This window comes from Delphinapterus leucas, chromosome 16, assembly GCF_059928025.1.
Source record: "Delphinapterus leucas isolate spDelLeu-1000000601 "Yukka" chromosome 16, BTC_Dleu_Yukka2, whole genome shotgun sequence".
Taxonomy (NCBI): Eukaryota; Metazoa; Chordata; class Mammalia; order Artiodactyla; family Monodontidae; genus Delphinapterus; species Delphinapterus leucas.
The window spans coordinates 29,533,958-29,555,830 of NC_143144.1; the positions used below are offsets into that span (position 1 = coordinate 29,533,958).

The window sequence follows — 21,873 nt, forward strand, 5'->3', positions numbered from 1 at the left end:
GACTTGCGCCCAGGCCTGGAGTATGAGTGTGTGTGTGATCGCGGGTGGGGGTGTGTGATCGCGGGTGGGGGGTGGGGGTGGCCTTGGACACCCGCCCCCCCTCCCAAAAAGATTAGACATCTTCTCTGCCTGGTTCCATGGGCGCTTCAGGCAGCTCCGTCCTGCCGCTCAAGCTGGGGAGAAGGGAGCGGTGCGCCCCGCGGGGATCCGCGCCCGGACGGAGAGTCCCGCCGCGCCTTTGCGGAGCTGAGCTCGCAACCCAGAACGGCCGTCGGCGTCCACCTGGTCGCCCCAGCGAGGCCGACAATGGGCGCCAGGACCCTCGCGGGGCCGAGCTGGAAGGGGCTTCCGGGTCCTGGGCCCGGGCGCGCTCTCCTGCGGCGCAGACTGGGATAAAGCGCAGACTGCAGAGAAATCGGGATGCGGAAAAGCAGCCGCGGCGCCGGCCTGACGCAGGTCCCGACTCCGGAGAGAGGAAGCCGCCCCGGGGGGAGGGTGGTGGCTGCAGGGGGTCGGCTGGTGGCCGCCTTTGGCTCTCCGCAGCCAGGAGAAGAAATGGAAAGCGATCTCACTTTACCCCTAGGGACAAGAGGGCTCCGGCGCGCTCTCCTCCCCAGGCCTGGGAAACAGGTTCCCAAGCGCCCTCCGACCCACAATCGATCCCGGCTGCCCGCCCGGAACGGGGGATGCTTGGAAAGCCAAGAGAGGGACAGCGGGTAGCGGCATCTCCTCCGGGCCGAGGCCGAGCGGGCGAGTCCCGACCTGCGCCGCTCTCTGCACAAAACGAAACCCAAACTCCCGAAAATCTCAGTAGGGAAAAATTTAAAAATCCTTTTCTTTTCTTTCACTTTTAACAAACCAGCTGCTGGGAGAAAAATTAAAAACGAAATTAGCGATAGCTAAGGACACTATCTTTCCACATTGTGAAATCCCCTTTAAAAATATTTTCCCCAAGGCCAACCCCACGATTGGCCAGCCCGTCTGAAGCCTTTGCCTCTTCCTGAAAATCACAACCAAACAATCGGAAATGCGGCCACAGTTCTGGGAAGAATGAGTAGCCATGAGGCCCAGGGAACCCACTGAGGCCGAAACTGCCATGCTCTTCTTTCTCTTTAACCAAAAATAAAAAAAGATAATAATAAGAAGTAAAACCTTTTAATACATCAAATATACGGAATTTTAATCTTTAAAGCGATACATTGTCTATTATTTTAGTACATGACGTAAACCTTACTTGTCCCCTTCTCAGCGGGTGGACTTTAAAAATTAAAAATAGTTAAGTGTTCCTTTTAAAGAACAAAATAAGGCAAATGAGGTTTTGGAATAGAATTGTTTTTCCTTTTTTTTTTTCTTCCAGACTACATACAAAAAAATATCCATTCTCTTTCGATGGTATACACCTTAAAAATAATTGCAATTTGAAATCAGAGCTGACAAATTGTGACTTGTTTTGTTTTTTTTTTTCATTTTTTGTAACAAACATGCAGGTAAATTTGTTTCAATCAGACATTAAATAAGAACGTACAATACAATCATAGCAATTTTAAAGTAACATTAAAGAGAAGACCTCTAGTTCTGTGGCGGTTTTGTATTTATAATCTACAAGGGACGGGAGGGTTTGTTTTCCACATTTTTACCCTCAAGGTTTAATTTTTTCCCCCTCTTCCTTTTTACCTACGGAGCTCAAACTAAGTAATGCACTTTTGAACCACGGGTCCGCTTGGAGCTAACATAAATAAATACCAGTGTCCACCGATGCAGTCCTCAGATGAACACTTTCTCAATTATTTTTTCCTTCTTTTTCTATAAAAAGTCAAATGATATTTTTTCAACTTTTATAAAGTTTGGGTGGGGAGATGAGAGGTGGGGAAAAGGAGAGTGAGTTTCCCACCGGGTCTCGGTCGCTGTTTCGGGTAGATAGATACGGTATATATATATATATTTTTTCCTTTTCTGGCCCGGGTGATCCCCACGCGCGGGTGACAGTAGCCTCTGCCCTGTTCCCGCCCCTCCCTCGGCTCTTCCCACTCCCCAGTTCTTTTCTTTCCCTCGACAGCCCTCCCGACCGTCCTCACTGGTACCCCAGCGCGGAGGCCGTGGTCAGTCTCTGTCCGTAGAGGGCGTAGGGGGAGTAGTAGGGTCCGGTGGCGGCGGGCACGGGCACGGGAGCGCCGGGCGTGGGGAGCGGGCTCTTGGAGTAGGGGTGGTAGCGGCTGCTGAGTCCCAGCGCGTGGTGAGGGCTGCGCAGCGCCAGCGTCCCGGGGCTGCCCGGGGCGCCCGACGTGGGGATGTGCATGTGGCAAGCCATGGCGGCCGCTGCAGCGCTGGCCAGAGACGAAGAGCTGGGGTAGCCCGACAACAGTTTGTCTGTCCCGGGGAAGGCCGTATGGGTCCGCAAGTGGCTCAGCAGCTCTTCGGACGTAGCGAAGCGCTTGTCGCAAGGCCCGTTGGCCGACACCCAGTTGCAGATGTGGGGGAGTGGGTCGTTAGGGAGCATGAAGCCGTAGGGGTAGAGGGGGTGGCCGGCCAGAGAGGGCGGTGTGGCGCCGGCAGCCGCGGCAGCGGTTAGCGATGAGTGCACGCCGTGCAGAGGGTGCGTGGGGTACACCAGCGGGTATCCGGACTTGAGAGCCGCAGCCGCCGCGGCTGGATCGTGAGCGCACGACGCGCTGGCTGCCGCCGCCCCAGCCAGGTGGCTGGCGCAGTGGTAGCTGAGGCAGTACGGGTCCCGGCACAAACTGGCTGTCATCACGGACGGCGGCGACGCTCCGGCCAAGGGGCTCGAGCCGGCGGGCTTACTGCAGCCCAGAGAGCCCGCCGCGGCCGCCGCCAGCTGCGCCCCCACCAGGCTGCCCGGCTTGGTGGGGTCGAGCGCCACCCCGTGTGGCAGGAACTGGGGCGGGTAGCCGGCGTAGGCCCCAGCCAGGCTGCCTGGGTAGGTCATGCCCGCGGGAGGCAGAGGGAACACTGTCTGGCCCGGCTTGTAGGGCGACACGGGCGCCACCAGCCCAGAGCCCAACACCGAGGAGGAGGTGGGCGCGCTGGGGCCGGAGCCGGAGCCAGATGAGCCGCCACAGTCCGAGCCTAGAGCCTTGCCCCCGGGGCCCCCATCTGGGTGCTGGTTCACGTCCACATTAATCCCGCCGCCACAGCTAATCCGGCCGTGCGCCAACCCCGTGGGTCCCCCTTCGGCCGAGGCGCCCACGGAGCCCTTGCTGCCGCCACCGCCGCCGCCCGCCTCGGGGTCCTTCTTGTCGTCCTTGCCCTCCGGGCCGCCCCCGGCCGAAGGCAGCATGCCTCCTGGCGAGCAGGCCGAGGCGCTGGAGCTTGGGCTGCCTGTCCTGGGCGTGAATGGCTGGCAGGTGGCGCTCGGTACCCGGAATCCTGACTTCTCCGCCGAAACCCCCCCGCCGCCGCCCCCGCCGCCCCCGCCTCCGCCGCCGCCGCCGCCTCCCGGCTCCTTCTTATCCGAGCCGGGTTTGGAGTACGGCTTGAAACTCGACTTGTCCTCCACGCCGATGTCGCTCATCTTGAGGGGGCCCGACTTTGCGTCCTTGTCGCCCCCGGCGCCGCCGCCGGCACCACCCGCGCCTCCCCCGTTGGAGGCGACCGAGGAGAGTTTGGACGAGGGCGAGGGGTCGGGCTTCCCGATCTGCGAGCATGTTTGGGCCAACAGCGCCAGCGGGCTCTTCTTGGCATCAAGCTGCGGGGGTCAGACGTGGGGGGGCACAAAGAAAGAAGGGGAAACCCTTTAGAATCCTGGCTTCTAGGTTTCAAACGCACCTCCGCCAAGACCCGCAAAGATCCTCCCAGCCCCAAGGCGCAATTCTAGGCGACACCTCTTCCACACACACACACATTCTCGCTCTTGAGAAAGGCCACAGCACTCCCCCCCCCCACGCCCGCCATCAGGATCTTTCCTGTCCTCTCTAAGCGATGACTGTATTAAACAAAAATGCAAAATGTTTTGGTTTCTGACTCTTTGATCCAGAACTGTAACCCCACGCACCCACACACACCCCTAATTCGAGTAAGGGTTCGGGTGATTGGCGCCTTAGAGGCTGTGTACAAGCACCAGCTTCTGGAGAACCGGAAGACTGGGACTTTGGAACCGTAGTTTGGGCTCCCGGGCTCCTATCTTCCAGGCTGAGAATGAGCGGACCTGGGTCGGGGTAGGGGCTTTAATACCAAAGGTAGAAACAAGTTTCGGCTGCCTTGCCTTCTAGTATTCACACCTTATTCTACCTCCTCCTCTCTTTCCGCCCTAGTTTTAAGGTGCGGGAGCACTATCCTCTCCTCTCATCCCGGAGCTGAATCACTCCGACCCCCCCTTCCATTCCCCCCCTCCCCCGATCCAGAGAGAAAGAAATCCTGTGAAGGGGCAGCCAGGGTGGTGGTCCCAGCGCGCTCCAGGGATAGGGTCCTTACCTCTATGGGGCTGACGGGAGTGGAAGGCAGGGGCTGCAGGTACTCGGGGTGCAAAATGTGGCCAGTCCGTGCCGTCAGCATCTTCAGCACCTTGATGGGCAAGCGGTTAGCCTGGCGGAGAGGGTCAGAGGGGGGCACGGCGTGCACAAAAGGCTTGGTGCTGCCGGCCGGGGACGAGCCTGGGCCGGGGCCGGAGCCGGAGCCGGAGCTATTTCCAGAGAGCGCACTGGTCCAGGCAGGGTCCGCGCTGCCGCTGCCGCTGCCGCCGCCGCTGTGCTTACTGCTTCTTAAGGCAGAAAGCGAGGGCGCTGTGCTCATGACCCACCCGCGCGCATGGGAGCAGCGGGGGGAGGGCTCCTGGAGGCGCGGGGCGGGCTCGGGGCTGCGCGCTCGCCGGGGGAGCAGGAGCAGCAGCAGGAGGAGGAGGAGCTGGCGCGGCGATCACGGGCGCCCAGAGCGCCTTCTCGGCGCCTCGAGCCAGAAGCGAATAATCCTGGGTGGCCCGCAGCGGAGCCGTGGCCGAGCGGGAGGAGCCGGCCCGACTGTGGGAGTGCCGGGTGGCTCGCGGTGTCCGCCTCGGGCTGTGCCCCTGCGCTGCGCACTCGCGGCCCGGCGCTAGCGCCTGCGCTGCTCTCCGCGATGTGAGCCGCTGCCTGTCCAGCCTGGGCTCTGGCGAGAAAACTCACTTCAAAAGCAGCTGCACCGAGGGGGAGATTAAAGCCTTTGCCGCCTTCCAATCAAATGGGAGCCCGAGGTGATTGGAGGGTCAAGGGGATGTGACGCGTCCCGCGCCAATGCCGCCGCCGCCGCCGCCGCCGCCGCCAGGACTCTCAGCGCTGGTTTTAATGGGCAGCTCCCTCTTCGCCGCTCCCCCTGCGTGTCCCTCCCCCGATTTCGCTCGGAGGACAAGCTGGACATTTATTCTACGTTTGCTGTCTGCCGCCTCCCTCTTTTTTCTTCCTCGTCGTCCGTCCTTTTCTCCAGCTGGAGAATAAACTGAAACCTTCTTTGGCAGGAGGGTGTGTGTGAGGAACAGTTCGGGGTTGTTCAGAAGGAGCACTGGCGGGAGTGTGGACAACAGCCGGACTGTCAACTCCAGGGCCGAACAGGGGGCCCGCACACCAAATATTCTCTCCTCCTCCTCCTCAGTGGTAATTGAAATCTCTTGCGGTGCGGCCGCCTGGGTAAGGAAAGGTGGGGAGCGGGTGTTGGAGGAAGTCCGCCCGCCCGCTTTGATTTCTCGAGATTCGGCGGCGGAGAAACCAGAAGCTGGGTGGGCAGCGGAGGCGGTGGAGGCCTGTCTCCGCTTGGTGTGCTAGGCTCCCCGCCCTTCCCGGCCACGTGACGCCCGGGGATGCGCAGATTGGGGCAGAAGCGGGGGTCACATGTTTCCTCTGTTTCACACTCAGGCCCCCCCATTCTTACTCTCCCCTGCTACCCTCTTTTCTACCCCCCCCCGCCCCGTTCTTTGGGCATCTCCACCCCTCCATCAATTGTCAATGTTCCTCGACCGCAATCAATCAGTTATTTGTCAGCTCTTGTCAATCCGACGGTGATTTATGTCAGCTTTTGTTGCTGATTACAAGGCGGGTGCGACTGGAAGGCAAAAAGAGAGAGGGAGAGAGAGACGGAGAGGAAGGAAGAGACTGAGGGGGAACTAGAGAAGGGGGAAAGAGGAGCAGCCTCCTGGGATGAGAGGCGGGGGCTCTAAGAAAAAGAATGAAAGAGGAGAAAGAGGCGCTCAGTGTCAGGAAAATGAATAGTGAGAGTAAAGTGTGCAGGTGCGCCCAGGGCGCTGAGAGGGGTGCGCTGCCCTGGGGTGTGCGCCTCGCTCCTCTCAATGTCGGAGAGAGAGATACAACCTTCCACCTCTGGGGAATTCCGGTCCTTTGGGGCCGCAGAGTTCCGGGCGGCACAGGATATCCGAGACGGGCGGTGGCGACGTCTAACACGGGAGAGTCGTCCCCTCTCCGCCCCCCCCCTCGCATGCCAGGGTAGTCCCTTCAGGGCGTGTAGTGTGCAGTCGTCAGGGTGCCAGCCTGCCGCGGACCCCGCCCTCCGTGGTGACCCGACTCCAAACTCGGAGACTTCTTTCTAAGAGCCACACCACCAACGTAACCTTGAGTCCTGGAGGTCAATGGTGGGGTACCCCCGCCTCAATTCTTTGACACCCGCCCCCCATCGTGGCTAGGGCTGAGAGACTGCGAAGAAGAGGCCTGACCATGGGTCCTTGCACGAGATAACGTTTCAGGCTCACTCAGGCCCCCTCTCCACCCTCCCTCACTCCGCGCCATCCCCGCAGTCTTGGTAGCCGGGGTTACTCCGGGCTGCTCGCTCGAATTTATTGGAACGCCGAGCCGGGACTGACCGGCGCGGGGAGAATGGAGAGAAGGAGTGAGAGAGAGAGACAGGGGGCTGCTGCCTGTGGGAACACCGGCTCTTCCAGGGAAGCGGAGCGGGGCTGCCGCGTTCCCCTCGATTTGCACCGTCACTCTGGCTGTTTGGAAGGAAGAGGGGAGGCGCTGTGCGTGCCTCCGTGTACCTGGATCTGAGTGCAGAAGTGTGTATGAATGCCTCTGCCGCTGTGTGAGTTGTCAGGGCTTTGGGAGCGTCCGGAGCGAGTTCGGGGGTCACCTCCAAAAACTCGCAGAAACTGGAAGCGGGTGAGAGGAGGACACATCCCCTTCGTAGGAAGGACTTGGAATACTTTGAATATCCCCTCCCCCACTTTTCCACCCCGGCTCTTCTTTTGTTGTCAAGTCCTTTTGATAAATGGTGGTGCTGGCAGCGCTGGGGAGCCTGGAGCCAGTCTGTACCCGCGCGGGGGCGGGGGCCGGGCCTGGAGACCCGGTTTCCACTCGTGCTCAGCCGGCCCTGAGCCCCGTAGGCGCGGAAGTCGGGTCTGGGACCTGCCCTCGGCGTGCTCGCCCTCTTCTCTCTCACCACCCCATTCCTCTCTCCCTCATTTTTGTCTCTGTCTCCCACTCCGAACAGGTACCGAGAACTTTCTGGGGGTGAGTTTTAGAATTTTCTCGTAGGCATTCTTTTTATGCGTTTTAATCTTATCCCTTGATTCTTTAGGTTGGTAGACTTCATGAGATGGTAACTTGTCTAAAGATAATTTGGAGAAGAGGGGAGTGAGGCGCTGTGTATATGGGGAGTTTGTCGGTGTATGTGAGCGTGTGTTTAGGTGTAATAACACACCTAAATTCAGTGTCTGTGCGACAACGGAGGAAGGTGAGTCCGTGAGACGGTGGTGAGGCCACAAGCGAGGTTGTGAAGGTTGTCTGAATAATCTTTGGGGAGCGAGTCCCAGGTGCCCGTTTCTGAGGACGGGACGGTTCTAAGCTGTCTCTGCAGGGCAGACACTGTGAGGCCGCCTGTATCCTGCGGGTCTGTTGGTGTATGTCTGTGTCATTGGGTGCATGGTTGTCGGTTGTTGGCCCAGATCAACTGTAGATCTCCCAGCCATGGGACCCGTGTCGCAGCGGCCTCCCGGTGAGGCCCGGACACTGAATGCTGGGGGCGTCGGCCAGAGATGCAGGTGACCGCGGGCGTCCCTCCCTACCCCTCGCCCTGCAGTCTCCAGACTCAGTCCATTCCCTCTCCTGTAATTCCAGCAGCTTTCTTTTTACGCCCAGCGGCTGTGGGAACCAGAGAGTGGCCCCAGCGTCCCCCGGAATGGGCGTGCCGCGGTGTGGTCGCACACGCTCGCGGGCCTGCGCGGTGTAGCGCGGGCGTGGGTCTCAGTCCGCGTGCATTCGCTTTTCACAAAATCCGACTCCGAAGGTCCGAGCGCACGGGGGCGCCTAGGGGTCTGCGCGCCCCGGGTTTTTGGTAGGCGCCAGCGGCCGAGCCTGCCCATCTCGAGGGGGAGGCCAAATCCCCGGAGGCCGCGCAGGCCGTGGGGGTAAGGGAGTTATTAATTCCTAGGTCTAATGCCGCCAACCCCCAGCGGCGACTGGCCTGGATGTCCTGCGGATTTTATTTGCACACAATGGAAATGATTTGTTTTCTCTAAAAAAGGAGTGGGCATGGCAGATATTTGAGGAGGGGGTGGGAGGAGAAGGAAGGGGGGAGACCTGAGGAAAAAAGTTTGAAAATGCCTTGAACTATTCACTGTCGAGATGGCTAATCAGTATTGAGGCCGGAGGGCAGGCGGGCCGCCTTTCACCGCCGCTTCCCTTTCATCTCGGGCTCGGCGGAGGCGCTCAATTAAAAGCCTATCAGTTTGTAAGTAAATCAACGCCTATCAGAGTTGTCACATCAAACAAAACGATTATTATTGCAGCCCGCCTCCCCTATTAATCTCCCTCGAAGATAATCCGCCTGACAGGTCAGGCCCGGCGAGCTGGAAAGCCTGGCCCAGAGCGCCCAAACAGTCCCGGACTGGCGCGCGCCCCTTGGGGCACCCCCTCCCTACCTTCCGCCCCGCCTCGTGGTCCCCCGGGAGCTGGGAGAGAAAGGGCGAGCGGAGGCCGCTGGACCCAGGCCTGCCCCTCCGGACTGGGAGCCGGGCCCAGATTCGATGGGCTGGTGGGGGACGGTGCCGGGCGGCCCTCGCCTCTTCTGGGACCGGGGGGGTACCAGGCTTGCCAGGACCACAGCCTGGCCTGGTCCCTGGGCCTCGCCAAGGCCTGCACTCTTCTCGGCTCGCTTCCCCTGGTTCTTCCCCACCCCCCCTACTCGTTTTTGTTTCCTCTCCCGCTTCTTCCTTGGCCCCCTACCCGTTTTCTTCCTTTCCCCCCCTTCATTTATACTTTTCCTACTAGCCAGGGAATATTTCCTATTCTCTCTCCCTTCTCTCACTATACTGTATATACCACTTCAGCGCAACCACACTCGCTGAACAGGGCATTCTCAGGGCCCGGGTTACTTCTCTGCGGCAGGACTGCCTCAGGAGTGTGTGCAATTCCCAGGAACTCAGGACCAAGTCCTTCCTAATTTCTCCCCACGCTGGGGTTCTCAGAAGCTCTACGCCTGTTTAAGGGTTGGGTGCGTTTGGAGGGGTGAGAAAAAAAGACAGACCAGGTCACTGAGATGGGTGGACGGTCGCAAGCTGCCTATTCTGGAATTAGTATTTGATCTTGGAATTTCACAGCTGCCAAGTCACTGACCTAGCTGGTGGCATTGCCTGGGCTTTGCAAATACGCGAGGGAGACCCACGGGGCATCTGGGCCTCGGCCCTGAGTATGTGAGGGGGTGCCTAACATTTCATAAGTAAATACACCCAGATAACTGCTTCTATAGCCTCAACGGGCGTTCGGAGGCCCGGATGGGGCCTGGATTCCTCACGGGTGTGAAATCGTGGCCTTCTTCCCCGTGGCCTCCGGCTTTGAGCTTTGGGATGCTTCGGAATCAAGCGCGATCCACCCTTTTCTGCGCTCTTGCTCCAAACCGATAGGCCCAAATGGTCACAGCTCTGGCCTGGTGGAGCCGGGATTGAGGGGTGGTTGAAGTGTCTGAGGGGGAGCCGCTGCCCGCAGGATCTCAGGCCTTAGTACCCTAAATGCTGGGTTCAGCGCCTCGGAAAGTCTCCCTCTCAATGTGTGTAGGGGGGAGAACCCTCAAGGTCCAGCAGTGTTGGCTGTCGGGGCCGAGCCTCTCCCAGTAGTCACGCCAGGGTCCGAGGCAGCAGATATGGAATAGAGCCCACCTCAGAGTGCTCGGCGCCCAGAGCTGCAGAACCCGTGGCCCCTACCACGCAGTTCCGAAAGCCCCCCATTTGTGTGCACTTTCCACAGCCGACCTAGTAGGAATAGTTATTTCCTTACCCAGAAATATTGTAGCGGTGCAGTGGCTTAATTATCTGCGCGCCAGCTTTTCTTAAATGTATTTATTTCACTTATGCCACGCCGCGGATATTTAAAGAGGTACACATACCGCACACCTCAACGACGCGGAACTCACTCTGGCTATAGGATATATTTGCTGGGTGGTTATTTGGACGTAAGTACTGTCTCGAGCCCAGATTACACCCAAGCAGGGGCTGTAAAATGACACTTGCTCTAGAATTTTTCCAACTTAACTATATGTGCACACACCGAGAATTTAATAATATTTTATATCCCTCTACATATCTAAATATTCAGATGTTATGTTACATGCCCTTGAAGCCGGAAGCAATCTTCCGTTCACACTGGACGTGGAGCTGTTTGTATAATTTTCATCTCCCTGCACTTACACATGAATCTTAATCTAATAAATTCAACCTTGTCATTTTTAGAATCGACATAATTTCTCTGGCTGTGGGTTGCGCTGTCTGTATCCGAATAAATCCAGCTCGCATTCGTCCAGCAGGAAACGGCTCCCGGTTCCCGTGTACGGAGACGCATCGGCCCAGCACGGGACGCGAGATGGCTCCTCGTGCTCATAAGGCGGCACGTCTGGCCTCCGAGGGAGGCTGGACTATCAGCGCGTTCAGGCCGAGCAGCCTCTCGCTGCCCGGCAGTGCCTGGCAGTCGCCCGCCTCTGCCTGAGCTACGGGAACCCGCCGGGCCGAGTCCGTCCGGAGCGAAAACTGAAAGCAAATTCCACGGCAGATGAAGCTCGAACTTTCTACGAAGCAAGTTTGCAGCAAAGATTCGGTGGTACCTTTGAGAGGACAGCGCGCGCAAAGTGGGGCGGTGGGCGAAGAGGGCACCGGGTGTCTGAGCTTGGTCCGCGGCGAAACGAGAGGGAAGGCGCCTCCCCTTCCTTATTTCTCGCCAACTCCTCGGCCTCTGTCCGTAAAAATAGTTTCCAAGGTGCCGCGGACTCCCAGGATGTGGTTGTGGGAACCGCACCAGGGAGAAGGCGGCTTTGTAAAAGTTGCAGAAAAAGCTTTACCCAGAAGTGTGCGCCCAGCCGGGCTCAAGAAAGCTTGGGACCAACTCGCCTTGCCCCGGGCAGAGGAGCCCCCTGCCCAGACCTCTCCCCTCACCTCGAAACCGCACGTAAATAACCTCCCGCTGCCTGCCCTGCAAACTTCTCCGCGCGGTGCCGCGCTTGGCGGGGGAGGCCCGGACGCAGAGCCGGCCCGCAAGGCCGCTTGTCGGCCCACTCAACCCAGCCTTGATACAGGCTTGCGCGGAGGTGAGAGGATGAGTGTGGTTCCGGCTCCCACTTGGCTGCCCAGACCATCACCGCCGGCCTCTCAGAGTAAGAGCTCCCCTCGGGAGCGGTGGTCTTGGGGGGCTGGCGAGGGCGCAAAATGCGTGCGCGGGGCTGGGGGGGGGGCGGCCGCCGGTCTCTCCACGGGGCCTGTCGCCGGGCCGGCCGCGGCGGGTGAGTGATGAGGGCAGAGAAGGGCGCCCATAAATCGCGGGTGTCAGGGCGAAAAACTCTCTTTATTGTCTGCGTGATGGATGGGCCCGGGGACGAGACACCAAATACTTCGTATCGCCTTTAAATGGGAACACATTTTCCGCGGCCATAATTCATGTTTTTTAAATAGAAAGTTTGAAATGTTGCCTATATTTCACCGGCCCTGACATATTTATGAATCGCTCCCTGCATGCAAATATCATTATTTAAAGCGCCGGGGAGAGCTCGAGGGAGGGAGGAGGCGCGGCCCCCGGGGCGTGGGGGTGGTGAACTGGGGAAACGCGAATGGAGAGGGGGGATCAGCGCCCTAAAGTGCGGACAATGAGGCGCGGAGAAAAGCCGTATCCGGCAGCCCAGCGCACCGGGGGCTCCCCTCCCGCCGCCGGACCCCTCACAGCCGCTCGGGGAAGTTTGCGCGGTTTGGGGGTCCCACCCACTGCCGGGAGACCAGGGGGCATTTTGCGTCCGTCTCCGAGGCTCTGATCAGAGCCACCTTTTCCGAGAAGGAAGTAAAAAAAATAAAAATAATTTAACAAACTCAAATAATAACAACCCATCGTGTTTCGTGTTCGTTGCCATTGCATCGGTTTTATTGATTTTCATTCTGCAAACCTGAGACTGCGCGCCCGGGCGGGGCGACTGTCAAACCCCAGTCACCTCGAGGAGCTGGTGGGGGATAACCGTCCGGTGCCGCGGCCTCGAACCGCCCCCCACCCAAGCAGCTCACCACCTCTCGTGCACAACGGAGCCTGCGCAATACGCGGGGACACGAATGACCCGGCCCCCAAGCTCTGGGGGCTCCTGTCCCGCCCCCTCTGCTTCCCCAGTGCTGTGCTGCGCTCCTGGGGTCTGCGTCCGCCCTCTACGATGAACCCCACTGTCAATACAGTCGCTTTGGAAAAAAGCCGGGCACGTGCCATCAGCCTCTCCACTACCCGTCCACACCTGCGCCCTCACTGCCGAGTCTTTACCTGTGCGGTCCCCCGCGGCGCTTGCTGCCGCGCCGGTAACGCAGGAATGGAAGCGAGGGCGGGGAAGTGGGAGGGACTGAGAGCATTACCCGAGACGGCCAGATACTCAGACCCGGGGCCTCCTCTTCGGACTGGTGTTGAGGCCCTGGCCCAACAAGCTCTAGGAGCCCAATTGCGCGGGGAGGAGCGAGGCGGGGGAAGGGCGAGGGGAACCTGCCTCGGGAGGGAGGGGCGGGCCCGGCGGCACTTCCGCCGTGGGCGGGACCGCGGGCTGCAGCGCCGGTCCCGCCCCTCCGCGGCGCCGGCCCGCCCCCAGCTCGCCAGGCTCCATCCCCGCCGGCTGGGCCCCTGGGTCTCAGGCTGGGACCCGAGGCCGTGGCGTACAACCCGGGTCTCGCAGGAGGGGCAGTGGGCAGCTTCTTTTCCCCACCTAGGGTTGTATCTAAGGATTTTTAACTCACAGGAACAAACGCTTGGCCCAAACGCTCAGGTAAGACTTTGTCAAACTTTGGTCTTTTGGTAGTCCTGAGACCTGCCTGGCCAAGGGGGTTCTCAGACATTCTCCAGGATCCAATCAGTTGCCCCTCTGACAGCAGGGAATAAATACAGATCCGTGCCCTAGGGTCCCACCTGTCTTTCAGGAAGGTCAAAAGCAAAAGCTAACACTGTTTGACGCTAAGAACAGCAACTCTCTGAGGTAAGTATCATGAATACCCTGTTTTATAGATAAAGAAATTGAGGCATGAAGAGGAGAAATAGGCCTTGCCTCACTCGCATATCCTCATCCATATCCTCATCCCTTCTTTTCTTCAGATCCCCAGCATCCCAACCCATCACTCTGGGGGAATCTTGCTGAGCTTTTACTTACCTTATTCAAGTGTTCCCTGGCCTGTTAACTGCATCCATCTGCAGCTGAGGCCTTGCAGAGCAAGAGGGGGACCCACACAGAGGAGGAGAAAGGTATAAATGGGGCTGGGCTCAACTCAACTCCTGGGCAGCTCCCAGCCTGATGAGGAAACTGGACCACTGAGCACGATGGCTTGTTTCCTCATAGCCCTTCAGCCCTTCAGAAGCCAGAGTGATATTAAAAAACAAAAACAACAACAACAAAGCATATGAGATCATGTTTCTCCTCTGCTTTTGCTTCTGGGTTCACATTGTTCTTAGAATCAAGTTGAACCCATGACTGGCAAGTCTCTGAGGTTTAATTTGCCTCACCTCCCCCTTCTGCCTTTGTCTGTCTCCTACTGCCCCTCATCCTGAGCTCCTGCCATCGATGCTGCCTTTCGGTTACTCAAATGTGCCATACAACTTCCCACCTCAGGACCTTGCCAATGCTTTTCCTTCTATCTGGAATTACCTTCTGTCCTTCTTCTCACCTGGCTCACTGCTCCTTTGCCTTTAGGTCTCAGCTTCCATACCATTTTCCTGTACACGCCCCCCCTGGTACTGGGTTAGGGCTTCTGTATAACCCTCTCGCAGAGCACTTACCACACAGCATTTCCTCTCCTCTTCACTGGATGGTAACTCGGAGGGGTCAGAGACTGGGACTGTTCCTTCAAGGAATGAATAAGAAAAGGGCATTCATAAGTACCATCAACTGTGCTGAATGAATGATAACTTTGGGGGTTCACTTCACTTTGGGGGGCTACCAATAAGTATTCTTTATTGTCTTACATCCCAAGATGTTTTCTCAGTTTAATAAGGGAGATAACACAAATCTTATGGAAAAATAATGATTATTTTGAGTCATATAGTATAAATATCAAACGAGTCAATGCTCAAGGATGTTGGAGAAGAAAAAAAACTATGATTTTCCAGCCATTTATTCTGATTTTCAAAGTGCAAGATGTGTTGGTTGACACAGTGTAATGGAGACACCCCCCTCATGACCACTCCTAACATCCACGCATATGTGTCCCCAGGCTGTAGCCTGGGCCCCCTTTTCCTCACTTCACATATTATTGCTATCATAGTTCAGTCCTTTATTAGCTTCTGGCTGAGCTGCTACTGCAAAAACCTTCTAATTATTCTGTGTATCCTCAGCCTCTCTTGCCTCTAATGTATTATACATCCTCCTGTCAGGTTAATTTTCTTGATCCCATCATTCCTTTGCCCCCAAATCTTCAGTGATTTCCCGCTGCCACATGTAACACTTGACTCTTCGTAATTTAGTTCTAAACTACTTTTAAACAGCTTGGGTTAAGTTGCATTCCAAATTCATAAAAGAAACCTATATTTACTTCAACCAGTAAAGCACTCAAAGATACATAAAGAAAAACATGATCTCACCAATCTCCTTTTCATTTCCCACCCTGTCTCCTGAGATATCCAGTGTTAACAGCCGGGGGTGTAACTTCTATCCCTTTCTCCATGCTCACCATGCTCATATAAATTACACTCAGATGTATGGAGCTATTATGTTATTGCTTGTTTATACAAAAATGATTATATTAGAGTTCTCTGCAACTTGCTCATTCTTTCCCAATAAAAAATGAGTCTGTAGATGGAGAGCTAATTTTTTCATGTTTTTTAGCTGCATAGTACAAATCTTCTTTGACTTATGATGGGGTTACCTGATAAACCCATCTTAAGTTGAACGTATCATCCAGTTAAAAATGCATTTAATACACCTAATCTACCGAACACCGTAGCTTAGCCTAGTCTACCTTAAACATGCCCAGGATACTTACATAAGCCTACAGCTGGGCAAACTCACCTAATACAAGGTCTATTTTATAATAAAGTGTTGAATATCTCATGTAATTTACCGAATACTGTACTGAAAGTGAAAAGACAGAAAGGTTGTACAGGTACAGAATGGTTGTAATGTATCAGTTGTTTCCCATTGTGATTATGTGGCTGACTGGGAGTGGCAGCTCACTGCTGCTGCCCAGCATCAGGAGAGTATCATACTGCATATCAGTAGCCCGGGAAAAAATCAAAATTCAAAATTCAAAATATGGTTTGTACTGTATGCCTATCACTTTCACACCATTGTAAAGTTGCAAAATTGTGAGTCAAATCGTTGTAAGTCAAGGACCGTCTGTATTCCATAGAGTAGATATACCCCACTTAATCAGCCATTCCCCTGTTGATGGTCATATAGGTTGTTATCAGAATTTTTTCACTAGTACGATTTTTTTTGCTTTATATCCTTGCAATCAGTGATTTTATTTCTATAGGATAGATTACCAAAAGTGCAGCCGCCTGCACCCCAGCCAAATCTAGTGTTCTCTCTACATGCTCTGTGTTTTTCTGCTCCTCTGTCACCTCTTCCTGGAAGGCCCTTGTCCGCCATGCTCATGTGTCCAACTTCTGATCCTGCAATGCCCAAATCTGATACCAGAATTTAGATAAGTTGTCCAATATCCACCTCCCTCCTTCTTCCTCACGTTAACATTGTAGCAGTGTGCCCCCACCTAAGCAGTGGTTCAAAATTGGTGGAGGCCAATCATGACAATACTGTTTTCATTTTTTCTAATCATCCTTGCCATTAGGAATGGCCACATGACCCAGTTTGGGCAAATGAAGCGCAAGTAGAAGTAAGGCTGTGGCAAAGAAGGAGGGGGAGTGCTGGGAAACGGTCTTGTTTTCTTGATCAAAAGAGATGATGCAGCTGTTTTGGACCGTTTCTTTCTTTCTCCCTTCTCCTTCCATGGACTTGGATACGATATCCAGCAGCCATTTTGTGACCATGAGGAAAAGTCCAAGAGAATAGCAGAGAGACACTTTATCCTGATGTCTCTGAGACACTGAGCCATTTCTAGCAATCATTCACCTCCAAAACTTTTGTTATATTAGAAAAATAAAATCCCTATTTGTTTAAGTCAATGAAATTGGGGGTTTTTATATTTGCAGCCAAACATATCCTTTACCTGTCCCCTTTGGCAAACCTTATTTCCATTGGTGTTACCACTATTGGAATACCACACAGTGGTCCAAAACAGTTTTAGAACCTATTAGAGTCTTGCCTTCAAACGTTCTTGAGGTATGGGTTTCCAGAGTAACTTGGAGTTAAGTCTGGTCATACCCTTAACCCTCAGTGTTACCTCTTTTGTCTACCTAGCATCTGAATCCTGCTTCCTGCTTGTTATAATATAGGACCTGCTTCCACCTACATAAGCTGAAGGGGCCACATCCTTCTCCCTGTCCCTTATAGCTGAGGCTCCTCAAGAGGTGAGCAGAGGGTTGGGGTGGATTGGAAACCCTTCTCGGCAGCAGCAATGAGCCCAGTGCAATGGCATTGACTCTCTAGGGGAGGCAGAGTGGAGCAACTAGCCAGTTGCTGCCATGTCCAGTGTGATAATGGCAGCCGCTCAGGCAGTGGCCTAACCAGACTGTTGCAGTAGCATGACCGGCAACACCACCATTTTCCAGCTCTCTTTTCTTGTCCGTTTCCCAAGTCTGGGTCTCTAGTCCTCTTATTGATTTTCAGAGCTTCCTGATATCCTTTTGATAGATTTCTTTTCTTGCTTAAGTTAGCCAGAGCCAGTTTCTATCACTCACAACCAAGAGTATCAGTTGGTTTGCCATAGCCTGGCTCTTTGGGTGGCTTCTAAACAGATCTGATGGTGATTACTTCTTATTTTTCTTTATGTTTTTAAATTGAAGTATAGTTGATTTACAGTTATTCAGAATTGAATAATTTACAGTTATTCAGAATTCTGCTGTACAGCAAAGTGATTCAGTTATACACATATATACATTCTTTTTTTTATATTCTTTTCCATTATGGTTTATCCCAGGAGATTGGATATAGTTCCCTGTGCTATATATTAGGACCTTGTTGTTTTTCCATTCTAAATGTAATAGTTTGCATCTACTAACCCCAAACTCCCAGTCCATCCCTCTCCCTCCCTGCCTACCCCTTGGCAACCACAAGTCTATTCTCTATGTCCGTGATTCTGTTTCTGTTTCATAGATAGGTTCATTTGTGCTATATTTTAGATTCCACATATAAGTGATATCATATGGTATTTGTCTTTCTGACTTACTTCACTTAGTATGATAATCTCTAGTTGCATCCATGTTGCTGCAAATGGCATTATTTCGTTCTTTTTTTATGGCTCAGTAATATTCCATTGTATATATGTACCACATCTGTTGATGGACATTTAGGTTGTTTCCATGTCTTGGCTATTGTGAATAGTGCTGCTATGAACATAGGGGTGCATGTATCTTCCTGAATTATAGTTTTGTCTGGGTATATGCCCAGGAGTGGGAACACAGAATCATATGGTAGCTCTATTTTTAGTCTTCTGAGGCACTTCCATACTGTTTTCCGTAGTGGCTGCACCAACTTACATTCCCATGATGGTGATTACTTCTTAGTTGTGGCCGTGGGCTCCTAGGATGGGTAATAGTGATGGGGACCCCAACACCAAGCAGCCTGACTGAATACCTCCAACCTAGCCAGGCAACGATTTCAACAGAGAAACTGGTAAATTCAGTAATGAGAGTCAGTCATGCCAGAATTGAGTGAGAAAACATAATGCTCAGGTGATTTTATAGAATACCCACTGTGTCTTGGACACTGTCCTACTATGTAGCCCCATAACTTTACATTACTTACCTCTTAACAAAGCCCGGTGAGGAGAGAAAGATTATCCCCATCTGGTGGGGGAACGTACAGAATTTCTCCCTTTTATTTCTAGTCTTCTGTCCCCATAAGCCTCAGTGCCCCTCGGTATGTCTGATTAAAGTTTCTAAGGCATCAAGGACACTGTCAAATCAACCACCTTAGATGACAATCACCTCTGATTCTTCTCAGCAGAGTTCAAGAGCTTAAGTGCTTGGCACTTTGCAGTGCTCAAAAGATGTTTGTGGAATGCAATCAATGGCATGGGAACGCCTCTGGGCTACATTTCCTTGGGCAGGTGGTGGCCTGAAGTGTTTGAGGTCTTGTGTGTGAGTATAGGGTAGAAGCAAGGAAGAGGTAGGTTTCTCCTCCACACTGCCCTGCACTCTCCCCAACCCCTGACTTTGGCCAGGATGCTTCATGTCTCTGGGTTCAGTGTTTATTCTACTTTTTCTTTCTTTTTCTATTTCTAGCTCTACTTCTTCCCTTCCTTCCCCCCACACCCCGCCACCTTTTCTACAGCATTAAGGGCACAAATGATGTCACCCTGCTTTTGTTCCCTGCAGAGTCTGCCATGTACATCAACAATATTCAATAAATATTGGTTACATGAATACCTTTCCAAAGCTTTTTCTTTCTTTGTCCCCACCTTTGCTACTGAACCTTCTTTCTACCATGTGGTTCTTCTGTCACATTCTCTAAGTTTTGCTTGAAGAGCCAAAGGCCTTGCCATGTCTTCAGTCTCCCCGTACTGCTTCTTCAGAAGAAAAGGCAGTCTTTTTGCCATTCGCTGGTGGGGGACCAGCCCCTTCAGCAGGGATGGTAGGGTGTGGAGTGAGAAGTGGCAGCAGTGGCCTGTGGAGCTGGCTGATATGGGGACACTGGTCCCCCACCGGGCTTGAGAGGCTGGGAGGACTGGGGAGTCTGGGGAGGGTCAGCTCTGCCGGATATCAGCATCATTTTCAGCCTCCTCCCCTTTTGATGATAATTAACCCCCAGTTTGTGCAGCTTGATTCTCCCTTTGACGTGGTAGCTGATGGAATGAATGAATGAGCTATTTCTTGCAGAACCAAAGTGTGAAAGAAGTTAGTAAACATGCCAAAAGGAGGCCGGAGCTTATGGGAACGAAATGTAGACGAGCTCAAAATGTCACAGAGATGAAAAACCAGAGGAACAAGAGCTTTCTCGGAAGGATGGTTGTCCACCTACCCCTGGGTGCTTCTGCCCCAGCTTCAGTCCTCCTCACCTTCATCTAATAGCCTCCTAAGGTGTCTCCTGCCAGCCCCACTTCCCCAGAACTGCTTTGATTGGACTTTCGGTTGCCTCAAGCCCTTCTAGGTGACCTGTTTTCTACCAAAAAAAAGTTTCACATGCTTTAGCTCCTCTCCTTCAATCTTCTTACCATGAAAGCTTCCACTGTTTGTGCAGACTAGCCATCCGGCCAGACTGGGATCTTCTCCCTCACACCAGGCCACCCTCCTCAGTCGCATCTTTGTTTCTAAGGTTCCCTCTTGGTCCATTCAGCACAGGGCTTGGCTTCCCCTCCCCCACCTCCATCAGAGTAGATCATAGGTTTCAGTGTGGTGGGCCCCGGGGTCCAGCTGCTTGGTTCCACGCCGCCACACTTCCTAGATGTGTGACTTGGGGCAAGGTTCTTAACCTCTCTGAGGTTTCAATTTCCTCCTGTGCAAAATGGATGTAATAATGGTACCTACCTCATAGGTCAGTGGGTAAATGAAATGAGACAATGCTCGTGTGTGCCTGGCATATAGAAAGTGCTTGAAGTGGTTATTATTATTATCCGGCAGGTTCTTTCTTACCTCTGAACCCCTGGAGTGCCGTCTGTGCCACTCATCTGACACTTAATTATCTACTAATTGATGATATCTTTTATTAGCTATTCATATTGTTTAACTCTGTGTTTGCATATGTGTATGCTCAACTTCCCAGTTAGATTTTAAGCTCCTCTAGGGCTGAACCAGATGCCTTCTTTTTATTCCCAACACAGACTAGCCAAGGGCTAAGTAAAAAAAAGAAAAGGCACAAATGAACACTTTCTTTTGGCCATGGCTTGTGACATGCAGGATCTTAGTTCCCGGACCAGGGATCGATTCCGTGCCCCCTGCAGTGGAAGCACGAAGTCTTAACCACTAGACCACCAGGGAAGTCCCACGAATGAATGCCTATTAAAACGAGGAATAAAATGTCCAATGCTTGTATAGTCCTTTCACAACCAAGATTTCCCTTAATCATCACAACAATCCTATAAGGCATGCAGTGTTACTCCCATTTTACAGATGAGGAAACTGAGGTTCATAGAGAGGAAGTCATTTGAATTCCAAAGGTCAGGGCCCTTTCCTGCCTCACAATGGCCTCCTTCAACTTTCAGAAATTCTGGCAATGCCTCCCTCCTGTGCTCTGATGCTCAAACACATCTTCTTTGCTAGCCCAAGTCAGCATCCCTGCCAGCTTTCTTTCTGTGTGCTCATGGAGCAAGCCATTTGAAATATTTCATTAAATGAAAAAACGGGTTATGAAAGAGCAGGAGCATGCACACACCCATGTTTAGTACATGTCACCTAGGAAGCAGGCTGTAAGGTGTGACTAACCACTGGTCATCGCAGGGGGTGGGATCGTGAGTGATTTTAGCTTTCTTCTTGCCTACCTGTAGTTTCTACTGCAAACATTTATCACCTTTATAAATCGAGATAAAACAAGTTTTGTTTGTTTAACGGAGGCGACGCAGCAGCGCCGTTAGAACTCTCTTTGCTCCCTTGCCCCTCCCAGTTTCCTTTTACTAAAACATGCTCCCAATCAGAGGCAACCTCTTTCCTCTCCTTCCTTCCTCCAGGCGCTGAGCCAGGTGGGCAGAGGCCCGTCCCTGGCACTTTGTTAGTCACAGGTTTGAAGTGCAGAGGAGGGTTGGGGAGGGAGGAGTGATTGGTGTGGGGTGGGAATTTGGGGATTCTTTTATCCCCTGCATCTCAAAGGCTGACAGGCTCTTGAGGGGTGGAAATGACTGGTAATTAGTGAACCTTCTCCCTGCACACTAAAGACACACTTCACAGTCTGCGTGACCTCTGCAGCTTGGTGAGGCTTTGTTATGTAGATACTCTTAATTGGGTGAGTCACTTACTGCAAACAGCTTTGGGAGAGAGCACCGTGGGCTGTTTCAGTGAGGCTTCCTACCAGGGGTTCTAACTCAGGAATCGGGGATGCTGGCAGCAGTGGCCTCTAAGTAACTCCACCGCCACTGGTAGAAGTGGTCCCCACATCTGGGAGTCAGCATGGTGAGCTTTTAGGGGGAATATTAAGTGTTGGTCTTTGTCGTCCTCCTCCCTCTGTCCTTCTCTTCTTCCCAGTTTATAGATGGCCTATTCTGGGCAAGGCTGGGAATATCTTGAGATATAAACTGGGTTCCCTACATTCAAGGAACTGATCACCTAGTTGGGAAGAGAGGGACAGAAATAAATGTACATAGCAACACCAAATAGCAGGCATTAATGCCAGGCACATGGGAGAGGCTATACAATGATGTTTCAGACCCCGGAGCAGAGAGCTGGAGCATTGGAGAAAGCTTGCCAAAAA

The 21,873-nt window shown here is 53.6% G+C and overlaps 2 protein-coding genes and 2 pseudogenes across 2 annotated transcripts; 3 read left to right on the forward strand and 1 right to left on the reverse strand.

Annotated features, from left to right (window-relative positions):
• Positions 1-3,390, forward strand: part of LOC149747244 (uncharacterized) — a 119,467-nt pseudogene extending 116,077 nt beyond the window's left edge.
• On the reverse strand, positions 104-5,900 carry ZNF503 (zinc finger protein 503). Its single transcript, XM_022591033.3, has 2 exons — positions 4,429-5,900; positions 104-3,703 (listed from the first exon to the last, which is right to left on the reverse strand). The coding sequence occupies exons 1-2, from the start codon at positions 4,744-4,746 to the stop codon at positions 2,072-2,074; spliced, it is 1,950 nt and encodes a 649-aa protein (XP_022446741.1). The 5' UTR covers positions 4,747-5,900; the 3' UTR covers positions 104-2,071.
• LOC149747246 (putative uncharacterized protein encoded by ZNF503-AS2) lies at positions 4,344-12,352 on the forward strand. The gene is made up of 2 exons (XM_089897249.1): positions 4,344-7,442; positions 10,655-12,352. Exons 1-2 carry the CDS (start codon positions 7,201-7,203, stop codon positions 10,905-10,907), a joined length of 495 nt encoding a protein of 164 aa, XP_089753375.1. The 5' UTR covers positions 4,344-7,200; the 3' UTR covers positions 10,908-12,352.
• On the forward strand, positions 12,283-21,171 carry LOC149747247 (uncharacterized; annotated as a pseudogene).
• Positions 21,172-21,873: the final 702 nt, after the last annotated feature.

Bases quoted from the DNA above. Each gene is read 5' to 3' on its own strand.
- ZNF503 (XM_022591033.3), bottom strand. From the start codon at position 4,746: ATGAGCACAGCGCCCTCGCTTTCTGCCTTAAGAAGCAGTAAGCACAGC. The intron at 3,704-4,428 runs GTAAGGACCCTA...TGACCCCCGCAG, and splicing joins CTCCCGTCAGCCCCATAGAG to CTTGATGCCAAGAAGAGCCC.
- LOC149747246 (XM_089897249.1), top strand. From the start codon at position 7,201: ATGGTGGTGCTGGCAGCGCTGGGGAGCCTGGAGCCAGTCTGTACCCGC. The intron at 7,443-10,654 runs GTGAGTTTTAGA...TGTCATTTTTAG, and splicing joins GTACCGAGAACTTTCTGGGG to AATCGACATAATTTCTCTGG.